Source organism: Xenopus tropicalis, chromosome 9 (assembly GCF_000004195.4).
Source record: "Xenopus tropicalis strain Nigerian chromosome 9, UCB_Xtro_10.0, whole genome shotgun sequence".
In the NCBI taxonomy this organism is placed as follows: domain Eukaryota; kingdom Metazoa; phylum Chordata; class Amphibia; order Anura; family Pipidae; genus Xenopus; species Xenopus tropicalis.
The window spans coordinates 59,962,538-59,980,206 of NC_030685.2; the positions used below are offsets into that span (position 1 = coordinate 59,962,538).

At 39.4% G+C, this 17,669-nt stretch overlaps 1 protein-coding gene across 1 annotated transcript in view; it reads right to left on the minus strand.

The window, feature by feature from the left end:
* iqca1 (IQ motif containing with AAA domain 1) overlaps positions 1 to 17,669 on the minus strand; it is a 99,524-nt gene that overhangs the window by 69,729 nt on the left and 12,126 nt on the right. Inside the window, exons 2-5 of the mRNA XM_012971325.3 lie at positions 16,965 to 17,292; positions 15,810 to 15,929; positions 9,024 to 9,215; positions 6,112 to 6,183 (exon numbers count right to left, since the gene is read on the minus strand). Of these exons, the coding sequence (XP_012826779.2) occupies positions 6,112 to 6,183; positions 9,024 to 9,215; positions 15,810 to 15,929; positions 16,965 to 17,292 (712 nt within the window). The remainder of the gene's footprint in view (positions 1 to 6,111; positions 6,184 to 9,023; positions 9,216 to 15,809; positions 15,930 to 16,964; positions 17,293 to 17,669) is intronic.

Sequence of the window (17,669 nt, forward strand, 5' to 3'; positions counted from 1 at the left end):
ACTGTTTCTCAGTGGTTTTGCAAATACCGCAATGTCATTTAGTGTAAAGGGATTTTTCACAGATCTGGCCAATTACTTCTCATGTGGTGTTAACAGGAGGTTTGGTTATTGACAGATCTAATTAAGGACAGGAGACTTATGTTGTATAGAAAACATGTTTCATGCACATTTTGTTGTTGATAATAAATGCCATTAATGAATATCAGTTTAGAGCTACTCTGCCTGTAATTAGGGGCAGAACAAGGGGTAGAAGTAGGCAGAATGGCATGTGATGCAATAGCGGGGGAATCACTAGGTACATACTTCGGTCCCTCAAGCTCTGTGCAAGTTCACCCTGCAACCCACTTCCCATTGCCACTTATCAACCCCTACTGCCCACTGGTCGTTTCCCTCATTGGAGGTGAGGTGGCCGGCTAGTTTGGTCCAGCACTGCCTGTAATTACCTTGGAGTATCCCTGTACGTTGGGCCTACCATAAACCATGCCAAAAGTACAGGTCAGCAGCAGCCCTCCATGCTATCTACTTGCAGAATGGCATATTCCACTGACCACAGTGCCCATGAAATGCCAATACGAATAACATTTCTGTCCACCATTAAAGATTAAAATTATTTCAGTGCATCATTTTGATAAAGCTTTCCCATCACTATTTTTAGCTTATGTGGTTTGTTTGGATTGTGTGACGCCAGTCTATACAGTTTGTTATATTACGTGGAAATAAATATATTGGCTTTTCCATGGCATGATAGGAAAAAGTTTATAGCTTCTATTAAGTCATTGCTAAAGATATCTCCATAATTACAAACAGGTTTCAACAAATGCCCTGGCGGTCCACTATACCACTGAAAAAGTTTTTATCAAAATATATCTTACTGTACTTAGAACACTACAGGGGGCAGGCGAAATTAGGAACTATAAATTTATAAAAATGTGTTGAGATTTTAGGGCATTTGGGTCTATTAATCTGTCTAAACTATTCCCATTCATTTTAAGAGATAGCATCCTACAGTTCTACAGTTTTACTGTTCCATTACCCTTGCATCACAATGGAAAAGGTAATGTATGTGGAATGCTTGAGGCCAGAGGGGCCGATGAAAAGTAAAGCGAACTCAGTGAATCTGAAGTGCCTAGGGGAGCAAAGGTAGGGTTAAACAAGAGCAGCAGAGCACAGGAAGAACTCGGCATGTTGCCTTTAAATGTGTACTATATTTGATATGTGTCTCTGGCTCTGTAGAAAGCTTAGAGTGGGTCATTAAACAAAGCATTACCCTGTAAATCAAACTGTTCTGCCCCCACACAAACACAGGCATAAATATTTATGTAAAGTGTCCATAAGAGATAATTTGTCAGGCAGATTCAGCAGATAAAAATAGAATGTATTTAAAACTGCCATAGAAGTCACAGAAAGCTCCCTGCATGTGTACAAACCCATTATACACAGTAGTGTGGAGAGTCTGTCATTTCATTCTGAGACGACAATGTATCACGCTATATTAATGCCACACAGTCAGTGCTTTTCTATTACATCCTGAGCTGCTGCATTAAGTACAAGACATTAGTTTTTAGCACATACACATTATTTTTTCTCTTCGCTTTATGTCTCATATACCAGACAGTGAAAAATGACATTGCGAGGAACAGAAATAGATAAAATCATCGCATGCACCAAGCTGCCACCACTATAACTCTTCATTGGTCCATTAAGCAAGTTTGTGAGATATCAGGGCATGGGAATTCCAAGAGTTAAATGTAACCCGTGCAGTGTTAAAGACATATCTTTACTGTTTTGCCTTATGTGTAAGACTGAAAGTGTTGCTTCAACTTTCTGCAAAATACTGAGGTTTGTAGTTGTTTCCACATTGGAACTTTTAAAGCCCAGCATGAAGTCCTTAGTACAGTGATCCCCAGCCAGTAGCTCGTGAGCAACATGTTGCTCACCAACCTCTTGGTTCTTGCTCCCAGTGGCCTCAAAGCAGATGATTATTTTTGAATTCTTGGATTTTGGGCAAGTTTTAGTTCCATAAAAACTAGCTGTAGGCCTGGACTTGCAATCTGTGCAAGGTTATGTGAAGGGGCTGCTGTAAGCTCCCATAGACTTTTTATTGTGCCCGTGAGGGTCTTTTTAATCCTCAGTGTATATGAAATTCCTTTTTGAAGGTATAGGGGCAAGCTACAAAGTGCAAAAAAGCAATGTCAGCAATGCGTACAGATGCAGGGCTAGAATTAGGGGTAGGCAAAAGAGGTACGTGCCTAGGGCGCAACAGTGAGGGGGTATGAGCTATCTACCTCTCCTTTCTGCCTACCCCTAGTCCTCCTGCAGAGGATCCATCTGACAAGCGTACCTTAACCACCTGCTCCCTTTGCCCCCTTTCCCTGATCAACACTCTTTGGTGCCTGCACATCATGGCCCACTATGGAGAGGTGGGGAACACCTGGGCATGAAGTATGCCACCCCTGGTACATCCTTCCTTGAAATTCATTCAGATGAAAAATGAGGTGGCCCCAAAGGACTCAAGATACTTTAGAGCCCTGTACTTGATGCCTGTACTGTCCAGGGCGCCCTTGTGCCTGTGAGTGCCGCATTCTGCATAGCATTTACCTTCCTATGGGCGCAGTGAAATGGTTAGTGTATAGGCTAGTTCTCGGAATCCTGGGTTCAATTTCAGCCAAGGCACTACCTGCAAGGAGTTTGCATGTTCTTCCCATATCTGTGTGGGTTTCCTCCAGGTCCTTTAGTTTCCTCCCACACTCCAAAATAACCATGTCAATTGGATCCTGATAAAAGTGACTATACTGTGTGTAAATGTGATAGGGAACTATTGGCTGGATCACTTGGTAAAGTTCTGCAGAACATGTCACTCACAGAACAATTTCCCCATTTAAAGTCCTTTCAGGCTACCTTGCTTTTCTAAATTTTATTATGATTTTTCCTTCAGCTATGTCCACCTTTTCTCAATTTATATATGTTACTAAGTCCCTCCTTCTTCCCACCTCTACACCTTCTCCCCTTTGCTTTGTCAGGAGCTGATTAATATACACAAGACCTTTTCTCTTTAGTGTACCCTGGTAGGACTGAAACATTGCTCCCTATGGAATAGGAATACAGGAAATATGTGAATAACAAAGAGCTGTGCAGATGTCTCTTAGTCCATCAGTTTATAATCAGATACAGGCAATGGGCTCGTTGTATTAATAGGATTCCAACTAAACCTCATCTGGCTCCTCATAACCATGGGATCAGGCTCTGCACTTAGTTGCCAGAATCACATTCCTCCTCTCAAAAGGGAGCAATACCAATCTGTGAATGGAGACTTTGGAAAGGGTTAATAGAACAGCCTGGTTTGCAACAGGATTTTGTAAAGGAAAGCGCTGTGCTTTGCACAAGGCACAGCCATTTCCAGGCAGGGCATGCACCCCCTTAATGTGTACTAAATCACATTTTGTACAAATTCCTGGCACAAGCTCCTGACATTTCAATGGCCACAGAGCCTCCTGCAGTTCCGCTGCAGTAAATAGCTTTGACCCAATGAACTGGACCTCATTTGGACTGCCACACCCAACAGACTTTTGTGATGTACCATTATGCAACAGGAACCGTGTGTGCTGAAAGGGAATGTGAATCTCGCCATCAGAATCCAAAGTGAGTGAGTCAGCCCAGAAACTGGGACAACTCTGATCCCAGAACACATTGTGCGGCTCATGAAAATAACTTCCATACATATGTACAGGACTGATGTGAGTAGCAAAAGCACTTACAGAAAACACATTTCAGTTACAAATCTTTATATACAGTACACTTTAGTACATATTGGGGCCGATTCACTAAAGTGCGTTTTAACGTGCGCTATTTATAGCGTGCGCTAAAAATTTTCGTCTAAAATCTCGTCTAAATTTTCGCAACTTAATGCACGATTCACTATAAGCACGCGCGATACTGCATGCGTTATTTAACTCGCGAAGACTATTTTCGTGCGGTATTTGACGGTACATGCGCTAAATAACGCCCACGTATAGTTGCCGCATATAAATAGTAGCATATAAATAGTGCATATAAATTGTCGCCGCATATAAATAGTGTATATAAATAGTAGCGACATATAAATAGTAGCATATAAATGGTAGCATATAAATAGTAGATGCTTATAAATAGTAGCTGCTATTGATGAGCAAATGTGTTCTGGTTTTCTTTGGTGAAAAATTCGCAAATCTTTCGAAAGATCTACGAAACGGCAAAAATGTTGTGCGGCCAAAAAAATTGTTGCCCGCGACTATTATTTTTTGACGCCTGTGTCAATTTTTGGACGTGTGGTGAATTTTTGCGTGGCGAATTTTTTCATGCGTTTTGCCATTGGCAGATTGTTTTGCGAAACGCATGAAAGTAAGGTGTTAATTTTCGCATAGCCTTATGCGATATTTTGCGCCTAAGTGATTGTGAATCATTCGTTATTTAACGCATGCGGTTGCACGAAAATTAACGCATGCAATATGCGACTTAACGCACGCGATAATACTGTAGTGAATCGCGCGCTAATTATCACGTCTATTTTAACGCAAAAAAACGTGCTATAAAATTTATCGCACTTTAGTGAATCAACCCCAGAATGTAATTTTCAGTGCAAACAATTTTCATTAATACTTGAATGTAAAAACACTCTTAACAACAATAAATGTGAAATATATGAATGACGAGGGTGCCACTGAGTGTGTTGCTCTGTGCTAGCTAATCAGTAAATTGATAACAATCAAAAGAAGCACTATATGTCATTTACTAAGACTCTGCATTTACTCAGAGAGTACTTCTGCTCCAAGTTTGGCGGGGGGGGGGGGCTCCTTGCACTCATAATTCATGAGTGAAAAACACAGCATAGGAGGGCGCAGGCCATAGGGCAAATGGTAAGGATAAGGCACCCTTGTGGCTTGCATTTACCACTGCTCCCTTGCATGTCTCAATAATGCACATGTTATGGGATGGATAAAGGTTATCCTAAATGCTTATAAAAATGGCAAATTGTGCCAGTTTTTTGCACTTTGCATCCTGCCTTACAGTTTGTAAACAACCCTACCCAGTTTCATTACTAATAAAGTTGGACACGACAGCAATGGCATTACTATACAGCATGTTTCCCATGACCACTGAAATTAAAGGCATTTACATTACTTTAAATTTCTTGCTCATTGTTAAAAAAAACCTTTTGTATATCATGGTAAAAGTGCAATCTGTACCAATATGGGCACGTGGGTCTCTATTTGATTTTTTGATTTTTTTTTTATTCATATGGTTCCTGAATGCAGAGGAGAAAAAAAAGGGTAAGTGTCGCCCAGGTTCAGGGCATTGCAATTTTACCGGCAACTATATTGCCTTAGCTTTGGCAGGTGTTTTACTGGCTAGGCCAGCAAAGTACTTGTCTGCTAAATATAGGGTTCCTTCTCTTCAGCAGAATGCTAAAAGCAATGTCACTTTAAAGCTTTTAATATTTTGTGGAGGATCCAACATTAAGCTGAATCAAAAAATTATTTGATTTCATGCATGCCTATTTCTAACACTTTTCTATTGCCCTCCAAAAAAACACAAAACTAAAATCCAAAAGCCGGCTTTTCTATAAATAATATCTGCAATTACTTTTGAATTGTTCATTTGTGCAGGAATAAGAAGCCCTAGTTTTAATCCAATGAGCAATGTCTTTGGAAAAAAGGACACAGAAGGAGGTACAATTACAATTATGTTTTTGTGACCCTTGATTTTTGTTGTTTAGGGACCAGTATGCCAATGCTGCTGTTTAAAGAGACACATATTCTTTCAATTACAGTGAGCATGTTTTATGATAAGAAAAAAAGTAAAGAACAAGAATTAAATTACAGATCAAAATAAATAGCAAAATCGCACCAGAAATTCTGTAAAAACAAATATATATATATATATATAGAAATGTACCGTTCTGAGCTTCTCTGGCTCTCTAGAAGAATGCAAGCTAATTGTGATGCTGGATGAAATCAATGTGTCTATTTGCTTATTTAGGAGAAGAAGAGGAGAATGAGACTGGAAGTGAAAGATTTTTTGTTTGTGGTCTGGCAGTGAATGTGTCTGAAAAACACTGGCCTCTGGTGAACCTACCATGCCCAGAAAAATCATTTCCGTCTCTCTGTGCTGTTTGGTTCTCTTCCTTTGGATGTAGCCTCGCCAGACCTGTGGTGAGAACGGAAAATCAGAGAGGATATGGCTGGAATCTAATCAGCTTCCTGAGTTCTAGAGAGCAAGTAGCAATTGAGGAAAACACAGAGGAAAGGAACGCGGGTGATACAGGAGTTATGAACAAGATGGAGAGATTAGCTTGAGCATTCACGCCCCCCATACATAAACAGAGAAAATGGCTTCTATGTGGTGTGTATGATACAATTTGAGGATAACCTAAAACAAAGCTGTCCAACTTATTACATGTAGTGGGCCCATCATGTTTCATACAGGATGACTGAGGGCCAGATTACATTAAAATGATGATGTGGCACAATGTTGTCTATGAAGCCTATGAGCAGACTGGGGACCAAAAATGCCTTGGAAGGCCACCTCTGGCCTACAGTCCTCCAGTTGGCAGTCCCGTACAACATTATTGAAGTAAGGAATTAATGCAATATAATATTGGAAACATGCTTTACAAACACCATGCCCTGCTACTGTTCTTTAATTTAGTTGCCATTGCTTTACTTGGCCCCTTTACTTGCTACCCTTCTATTACTAAAACAAACGTATTACTAAACCAAACAATCTAAATATCTAATGAGGGAAAATAATTGGATAATATTATTCCAATGCACCAGGCACTGACCAAGAAGTTGACAGAGGAAATTTTAGAATTTCAGAGCAACACTGATCCAATAGGATCCACTAGAATCACAGAATGGTCTGTTGACCCCTGTTGTGGAATACATGCCAAGATGGTCAGGCAATTTGGTCACAATCAGCCAAATGGCTCATTTCTGAACATGTAGAACCACTTTACAGTGCTGTGGTCCTGAGTATAGTTTTAATCATGGCCCAGTTTTTAGAGTCTGTATATTCTTCCTGTGTCTCCGTGGATTTCCTACTACTAAATCAAATAGGTCAGTTGGCTTCTTATCAAATTGTTGTGTTAATGAGATAGGGACATTAGATTGTAAGCTCCACTGGTGCAGGGAGTGATGTGAATGGTGTATAATCTCTGTAAAGTGCTGTGTGATGTAATGGTTCTATATAAATAAAGGATAATAATAGGCAATATGTTCAGCAGGTTTTCTTGTATTAAATTAAGAATGGATGTTTCTAAAGATTTTATCTAACAAAAAACACTGTACACTGCAGTTAAAGAGACTGTAAAAGAGCTGTTTCCGTAATAAAGATTTACACTTAATGCTTTTCTTAAAGGAATGCTTCCATCTGGAAAAAAGATTTTATCTACAGCTCAGAAGTGATTCAAATGTTCAATTATTTTATGATTAGTGATTTATAAACATATAGCCACATTTTCAGTTTATCAGTGAATACATTTCATTCTTCCTCCCTTACAGTCATAACATTATAACGGTGGACTGGCCTAGCTAACAATTTGGGAATTTGAGTTATACAGAAATATGACTGAATTGAGTTTGTATCTTAAATTTTTTATTAAAAAGAAATACATTAGAAAAAGTCAATCATGTTAATTCATGGAAAAAAACTGGATCAAACATCACATGATTCTATAAATGTCTATGATTACATGCCACAAAGGCCAGAAACTTGTAAGGCTGGAGTGCACGCCCATGTCTCTACGGTATTCTGCTCCCCAGCGGATGGTTTGGGGCTTGGCAGCCAAACTTAACATTTGTACTGGTACGATTCTACTATTTATAAACACTTTCAAGCTTCTTTAGTGTCTATGTGTAATAAAATTATAGCTGCCAAATGTTTTTATTTGGATTTTTATAGTTAAATAAAGCCGAGTTTGGAAAACACATAAAAAACACTTTTGCTGCAGATTTTTTAAATTGTCAAAAATCGTGAAGAAAAAAAAAAGAGTCATTAAAATATAGCAGGTAATTAATATATATTCATTGTTTAGGTTGGCATTTCAAGGCACACAGATAACGGGATTTTTACTAAAGGGTTAAAGTTACAATGTTTGCTAAAAAAGAACATTTGCCACATTTGTACGACAAGTTTTAGAGTATTGACTCCACACTGGCACATGTGCATCTTTTTACTAGGCCATTTTTCACCAGTGCAAACATTCCAACTTATCAAAAGTTTGTATGCATATTTTCACCAACAGGGCTGGATTTAAATTTGGTACGTCCTTAGGCTGCTCGAACCCCCTAAGCTCGCACCCCCTTGCACCACCTTTCTTACCTAGTCCTCTCTGTTGCTACTGCTGCCGCTGTTCACTAATTGGCTGCACTGGGGACTGGGTGAGCGGGAGATTTAATCAGCTGTCAAAATCTTCTGTCCAGTACCTAGTGCAGATGTGGCCAAAAGGCTGCATGCTGCCCCCCGATATTTGCTACCCTGACCTTTTGTGCCCTGTTCACAAATCTGGCCAAGAGTAAAGGTGGCCATAACCAGTAAGGTCCGCTCATTTGGTGAGGTCGCCAAACGAGCGGATCTTCTCCCAATATGCCCACCTAAGGTGAATGATATCAGGCTAATCAGATAGAATGGCCCTAGGGCCGAAAACCATGTCAATGAACCAATATAATCCCCAATCTGACTGAAAATCAAACCTGCCCGATCATGATCTGGCCAAATTCAGGCCAGATGTCAGTCTGGTAGGCCCATGGGGGTGCCAATACACAGGCAGATAAGCTGCCAAATTGGTCTTAAGGACCAATTCTGCCTGCTTTAGTTTGCAAGATTCAGGCTAATGAACTATTATTATAAACATAGGGCAGCTACTTTTGCATTTCATTGTCATCTCGTATCATTCCCATATCCTCCATACTAATATTCTACATGTAATTTCTTTATGGCATTAATTCAACAACACACATTTTCCATTGAAGTTGTATGGGGCTTACCTTCTGAATAAGCAGCGCCGCTACCTCAGGGTCTAAAGCTTTCTCGCCATGCAGTTTTGCAAGCCTCTCCCTTTTCTCTTCTAGATGTATCTCTTTCATGAACTTTGCTCTCAGGCGCCCTTGGCGTGCCCTTTCTGACACCTGAATCACACGAATGGCTTCATCTAGGGACATCTGCTTCACAGCTTTTGCCTGAGAAGGGAGAAACAAGAGATCAGTTTTTTACATTGCACATCTATTAATAATGTCCTAATCTTGATACATATGTGTGGGAGGACAGGACTGTCCAATGAAGTCAGCAGGTCAGATGTGGCCTTCCAAGGGATTTTTATGGACCCCAGTCTGTTTAGGGGCTTCATAGATTTCTTTGTGTGACATTGTCATTTTCATTTTATCCAAATTTGAACATGCAATGATAAATTAAAGTATCCTAGTATCCCAAAGCATGGTCTGACATCTTTAGGATGTAGTCATATGAAAGTAACAAGTAACAGGATGCTTCCACTACAGCAGCAAACCACTAACTTTGCTCAAATATTGTACAGAAAGATACCATAAAGATACCAACTCATGTAGTTCCTTGACATTTTAATTTAGGAGAAAATGTGTTAAGTGGCTCCCAAACAGAAGGCTTAAAGCAGTGGAAAACAAATTCCAATTAGGGAGAGATTTGGGGCGAATACCTATTTGAACTCCTAGATACTCCTGAAAGTCCAGCTTGAAGGTCATGGTGAGATTTAAGGTGGTCAGCTTATTGGCCTATGTATAGCACCCTAAAACGTGCTACCCAACCAATGACAGCTGGGCAAGTTTAATATCCCTTTGGGATAAAGATTAAATCAGTTTGATGATGTGGTCCTCATCCCGATGGCCTTTATCCCATCAGTGTTATCTGATATCACCCAACTCAAGGTAAGCATATAGAAGAAAGATCCACTCGTTTGGTGATCTCCCCAACCAAGCAGATCTTTTAACCTTTAATGTGTTGCCAGCTTAAGGGTGAAAATATATTTTCTGTACTAGATAATGTTGTAACTATAGCTGAATGCAGGGATGCTGCTGCCATGAGGTTAGTTGAGAAACTTAGGTGGTAGCACCCTGCAAGTTACCAGGGGCGGCAAACAGCCTGGTAACTTAAAGAGCTGAAATTCCAATTTTAAATTGGAATTTCTGCTCTACTAGAGAGCTGGGGGGGGGGCAGCATTGACATGGCCACCTCAGGGCAGCCCTGAGCCCTGAAACACCTCTGGCTGAATTACTGAGATATCAGTATTTTTAAACAACTGTATACTTGATATGAGCTGGGGGGTGTCTTAATCAAAGGTTGGGCTTTAACTGAAAAAGTCAAACAATCGGTTCCACACATCAGGGTTTCCCCTTTTCTCTATTTCCACTAATAGACTGACTTACACCTAACGAATCAGACACTAGTGCCATTACTGACAACACATGCATTGCAGTTTTGTTGATAAGCATTTATATTAGTCACAATATTAGTCATAAAGTCACAGCAGATGCTGCTTACTGGGTGGCAGCAATAACACTGAGATTCTGGAAAACAGCTCTGCACTGTGGGTAAAAGAACACAGCCATCTGAATGAGAATTTTGCCCTTTGCCAATGCATTGTATTTGTAAATGAGCCCTACAAATTTTAAGTTCCATTAGGGCAGAGATTGATGTAAATGATGAACAATCTCTGTATAAGGGCTACATAAATATGTCGACACAGTATAAATAAAGGATAATGGTAATCATGTACCTAGTAATGGTTTATTACAGGGTGGAAGGTGCTATTCTTTCATTCTGGTAAGAAAGTAGTTTATTTTCTGTGTAGTTTCACAGTGATTGTGTTTTACTAATGTTTTAAAAGTCTCTCTCTCACTGTTTTTCCTCTCCTCCCTAAAAAAGCAGCTCAAGTATTTAAAGAACTGACGATAAATTACAAGTGGAACCTAACAGATCAGGAATCAAACAGATATTTCCTGTCTTGCACCCAGAGAGTTATTAGCATGAGAGATTCCTGAAAGAGAAGAGAGGATTAATGAGCGGCCTGATAAAGTGCATTACAAATCTTCACAAAGAGCCTCCCTGAACTTGCTTACAGGCCCCTAAGCACCACTTAACCCCTTCACTGCCTTCTGGATTTATCACACCTAATATGCAAGCTGCAAAGGGACTATCTATACATGCACATTATTACAGTGCTACATTCAAATGGATCAGCAAATCACTTTTAGAATAGTGGTAAAAATGTATATATGTGATTTATTTATTTATTTATGTATTTATTTTTTAAAGATAAAGATACTTTTTGTAGTTGCATTTTTTTCTTCTTTCATGCAGTAACAGAATAGCAGACTACACAGTAAAAATATTAGGGCTCATTTATGTCCACAAACGCAGTGGACAATTTGCGCTTTTCCCCATAGTCAGTTGCACCTATTTTCACAATTTCATTTAAGGTACTTGCGTCAAAATGCACTCTACAAAATGTAACTGTATAGTTGCACTCTGTGCCACTCAGTCCTTCCTGCCTTCCATTCTGAATCAGGTGCTACTGCATCTATAGATGCAGAGGAACCATGGCGCTATCACTACCTCCTGACCAGGTGGAAGCTCTGGGGTTCCACCCTGCATTAATATGCCAGCACACTTGTGGGTATTCTACTATCTGTGCATAAGATGTAAGGGCAAGTCAGACATCTCCTCTGTTCACAGGGAATGGTGCAAGTTGTTGCAGGTTGACTGTGAACTTCTGACAATCATTTTTTATTGAAACATGAGAGTTGCCTGTAGGAGAGGAGTGGTAGTTCTGGCTCAGGTTCTGGTAGTGTAATACTAACACCTACTTTTTTTATTATTTGGTTGCCTGAGTGTTGGCAATCAATTTGTCTCTATTATTTAAGGACAGGTTTACAGGCCTTTATGTTTAAACCTGTACCATCTTGTCTTTATATTAATTTTGGATTAAGAAAGATAACAGACATATCTTTCTTAATCCAGAAATAAAATACAGGTGTACAGGCAAGACAGCACAGGGCTGGCTCCTGTTTCACTCCATGTAATTGTATGTAGGACTGCAGCGTATAATTGTAAGGTGGTGCAGACATGATAAATTGAGCGTGTAATAAGGTAAAACACAGACTAAAGGTGGCCATACATGGGTAGCTTATCGGCCATTCATTCACCTATTAGTGGTTAGTGCTTCACAGACTGGGACATAATAAAAATACCTGTATGTATATATTAGACTTTTTTTTTAGATGTAATCAGCAGAGTTTTACTTACAGTGTAAAATTTACAATAATTAAACTTTTCCTTAAATGGGAATTCTGGCTTCCGAACCAAAAGGGCCAAAAAGCCCCAGACAGCACAGAAACCCCTAATATACCTATGACTGAAATCTGTTCCTTCAAAAAGTATGAATAAATGCCATTGTTATATGCTGAAATCCAGCAGTTCTCTTTCTGCATCATTTGACATCCTAGCTGGGGAGGAGGGACTAAAACATTGATGTTACAAAATCTAACAACTGCCCCACAGCTTACAGACAGCATGCAGGAACTACATAACCCACAATGCTTTGTACTGTGATGTTCCTTTCTTATTGACATCACGTGTGCAGGGGATTGTGGGATTTGGAGGATGCAGGCTTCAGGTCGTCTGCTGTTATCTACTTGTCAAAGTAGTCGGCCAGATCATCAGAACAGGGCCAGGATTAGATAACTATTCCAAACCATATTATTAAATCTCAAAAATGCTGCATATTTTTTAAATGATGTATTTTGCAAAGTTTCTTGAAATTATGTTTACTTTTCAAAAAGCTTAATTTGTGTTTGGGCGGAGTTCCCCTTTAATTGAAGCAGTAAATCTGAATCTACACATATACACCGCAATCATTCTCTGTAATGATCAACAGAATCAAGCAATTGTTTTTTTACTAATGATGCATATGAAGAACTCATCTACTGACTCAATCAGCATGACAACTGCCACTTCCATGTATAAAAGCTAACATGCAAGGAATGCTCTGTGCACACAATTAGCAATGCATACTTTATTGTATAAATAAATGGAAGCTAACACTATTTACATTGTATATTTTTCTCCATTATGATTCAATAAGCTGAATCCAGTGGGAATAGCTGATGATGTCTAGCTAACAAAATCCCTGATTGCGGATCATAAATGTGTTCCTTCCTGTCAGTATGTAAACAAACAAGCAGGAGCAGGACTGGAAGGCACACAGGAATACAGACGCTGGATAGGCAAAGAATGGGGCAAATATCAGGTGGAGATGGACAACAAGCCTGCAGCTGTAAACTCACATCCAGGCAGTGCAGCTGCAGGGGATCTCTGAATTTGCACAGAACTCATATATGAATGAAATATTTCTGGCCACTCTGTAGTTTCAATAGGTTAAAAAAACATAGAAATTTACAGATTACTACCATTTTCCCATATGCCTTAAGAACAGCCCCTAAAGCTGGCTATACATGTTTAGATTTTAGTCATTTTATGACAAACGCTCAGGTATCAATCGGACATTTTAATGCAACAATCTAAAACTAGTATTCACATTAAAACTGTAGGATTAAAGTCCTAAATTAACAAATGGGACACTGTTCTGACCATTATTGCCAGACAACAATTGTACGAAAGTTATGTCCTGGAAATACATTGCAGATTACCTATGGATATTGACATGCACAGAAATTATCATTATTTTCTAACCTGTTCGATCGACTAAACAACAAAATTGTTGGGATGAAAGTTATGAGGCCACACATAGTGCAAAACAATTATATCTGTGCGTGTATGGCCAGCTTAAATGTCATTGTTGGGTATTGGGGCACATGTATATTTGATGCAGATAATGTAGCTTATTGAAACTTTTACGATTACTGGTCATTTAAAATTTGTCAGCCATTGCCATTCTTAAAGAGATACTGACACCTAAATTTAAACTGTTTTTAAAGATATCATTGACTTGAGCTTTATAATTTTGCCATAAAACTATTTGCCTGATGCTTTTACATTACCTATCTGATCCCCAATGTTCCTCTATGAGGGGGCTGCCATATTTGTGCAGCAGGAGTCCATTAGCATTAGAAGCTATAACTGACAGGCTGAGAAGGGACAGTCAAGTTGGAAAAACAGGGTTTAGGGACTTCAAGTAACAAGTCCTTACGAATGCAGCCCTATGCATTAAAACCATCAATATCAATATGATCAATATTGTGTCAGTATTACTTTAAGCCTTTAAAGAAGAAAGAAAGGTAAAAACTAAGTAAGCTTTATCAGAAAGGTCTATGTAAATACAGCCATAAGCACTCACAGAAATGCTATACTCTGTCAAAAGATTTGTTGTGTCTGTAATTCATATGCCAGAGACACGCAGCTCTCTGCTCTCTCCTGCTCCCCTTCCACCTCAAGAATGCTAAGAACTCACCCCCCCCCCCCTTAGGAATGTGTATCTGAGCCAATCAGCAGGAAGCTTCCTCATAGTCTAACTAACTGAGCATGTTCACTTGGTCTTGGTCTCGGTGCAGGAGTGAGGCATTATGGGAACTTTCTTTACAGAGCTCAGCATTTTTTCTTCCTGTTTGGCTTCTGATCATCTTAGCAGGTGAAATATGGGGAGACTTAAGGGCACTATTGAGTTAACTGAAGGTATGCCTGCAGCTTGAGATTAACTTTATTAGCCTTCACTTCTCCTTTAAGTGCCACACATTGAGTGTTCAGTGACGTCATTTGATGCAATTGTGAAGGAAGAATTTTTCAGCTTTAGCTGTGATTTTACGCATTTCGGAAGCATGTGTAATGTCTGTGACGTCACTTCTGGGTATGGGCGGGGGGAAATTTTTGTGCGCCGCAGTTCCCCCAACCAACATAGCTGTCTGGTTGACAGCTCTGCATTGTTGCTTACAGCCATGTTAAAGGGACATAAAAGAGTTAAGTCTTTTTCTAATGGATAAGTAAAACCTACAAAGAATAGTTACTCTCTGCCATTATACCTGTCTTAACATCCCTTCTGTGCCCATGAAAAAGTTTCCTGCACAGAGTGGCACCCAGGGGTGTAGTGCAAGTGAGGATAGGATTGGGGATTAAGGTTTATATCTTGCATTGGCCTGATGTATCTGGGAAGCTGCGCATGTGCTGCAGGTGGAACAGTGGTTTGCATTACTGGGGTCCTTGGTTCAATTCTGGCCTGGGCACTTAGATAGTAAGATCCACTAGGACAGGGACTGATGTGAATAATAACCAATGTCTTGTGTAACAGATCATCACTATACAAATGGTATTAATAATTGGAGCTTTAACACTATCAGGGCAACATTGCAGCTATTAGAAAAAAGAAAACAAGAGCCTCTTTAATATTTTCTCATACCTTCTGTTTTTATGTTGGAGAACCAGGGGTATTAGAATCCATACCAACAAATGGATTTATTTTTTGTAAAACCTGTGTTATTCCATCCACTATATCAAAATGATCAAATGGGGTTGGGACTCCCTGTGAGCCAGGGGACATTTATACAGCTGTGTAATTCCCATTAGTTACAGAATGCAGAGAGAATTAGTGTCTCTTATTCTGGTATCCTTGATGGGGCATAGTACAGACCTACATTTGGCATTTGGCAGCATGGAGATGGAGTTTGCTGAATAGAAGATTTAATGGGATACTAGCAGTATGGGGGTAGGCATGAAGAACTCTCATTAACTAATACATGCCTACTTACATTAGTATGGATTTGAAACATGGTTCCATTTAAACAGGCACGTACCATTTCGGAATCTGGAGTTCCAGTTCGCTGCAAGATGTCTGAAAGAATTCGCTCCCGTTCCTTTAATACTTTCAGTTTTTCTTTGATGAAGTATTTTGGAATGGGAATTTCAAGGCATTCCTATGGCAAAGAACCAAAGGCAATTTATATCAATTTATATCAACAATGGTCACATAATCCTTTATCCTATAAGAATAAAATGACCTGACAGTAGGATATGAATTTCTGTGCAATTATGCTGCTGGGAATATCACCCTGAACCCCAAGATATTGGCAGCAGACAGAAATAATTTATGGCTGCTTCAGCATTCTGTTGGTTTTGTTGTATTGCCTTTAAATATTGTTTAGATATAGCCTCAGATTTACAAGCTCTATTACATGAAATACACCGCAGAGAAAGTTTCATAAAAAGAAAACAGTTCAGCAGGTTTTTTATAGAATTTATGGTTTTTTAATACCAACTTTAAGTGCAAATTTAATGGGACTGCTGTTTTGGCCATTAAGCTTACTGAATTGTTTGGCCACAATTCTGCTGAATTCAAAAAAATAAAAATGTAGAAAATGTTAGTTTGTATGAACTTCCAAAGTCAGTTTGTTTAAAAGTATTGCCATAAAGGGCCACTGTATCCTAATGCACTGTTGGTATCTCTTTATTAAAGCCATAGGCATATAGAATTGTTTCAGATAATGCATTGTTCACATAGGGGTTTAATTATCAAACAGTGAAACTACAGTTCACCACAGTCATTCAAAGTAAAATTCCACCACTCTCTATTTATTTCTATACGATTTTTAAGGGCATTTTTATCAATGAAAGTGAGAGTTTACCCTTTGATAAATATACTTCTAACAATCCCACAGAAATGAATAGATAAAGTGGTAAAGTTTAACTTTAAAGGACCTGAGGTGAGCTGTAGTTTCACTCTTTGATAAATATACCCATATATCTCTGCTGTTTCCAAATGACTACACTCAAAATGGTGCCATATCATGAACACTAGACTATACCACACTCTGGCTTCTTGGTAGGGTTTTATAGAACAATAGGAAGGCTACAAGTGATGACAAGGAAAGTCATGGCCACACAGCCTGAGACACATGCAATTACAATATATATAAAACTTATGGTTGCTCTTTAACAAGAGAAACACTCACTGGTCCCATTTTCAAATCCTGCAGAATGTCATCAAAATAGTGAAACTCAGAGATCTCCAACTCAACCAGCTCGTTCTTGAGCTCCAAGATTCGTCCCATCACCCCATCCAGCACAACCCTGACCACCCTCCGCTTCTGGGGGTGTGTCATCTGATCATACGCCAATTCCAGGCTGCGGAAAATCTGCAAATATCTGACATACAAGGTGCTAAGAAACTGAGCAGCTGCCAAGCGATCCTTCTCAGGCTTCGGGGGAACATCTGGCATCTCCTGCTGAAGGAGGTGACACAGAGCTTGCTGGGCTTCCCCCCACATCTTGTTATAAAACCTAAAAGAAAAAAGATATGGTGTGAAATTGTAGTAAAACAGCTGGGATAATGATTATTTTCAAGAACCATATAGAAAGACTATGCCCATTATTTTTGGCTGTGGCTGGTTTAATGTGCCATTGCTTCCTTCTCTCTGTTTCCCTAACTGTTCTCTCACTGGGGCTCATTTACTGCCCGGGGCAGTAACCAATAGCAACCAATCAGCGATTAGCTTTTTTTCAGCCAACTGCAGGAGAACAATGAATACAACAGTTTGATTGGTTGCCATGGGTTACTGCCTATGGGCAAATTTGCCCAGTGCTGATAAATTACCCCACTGTTTGTAGGAATAATTCCCTTTCCTTTGCCTTAGTTTTTTACACTGGGATGGAATAGG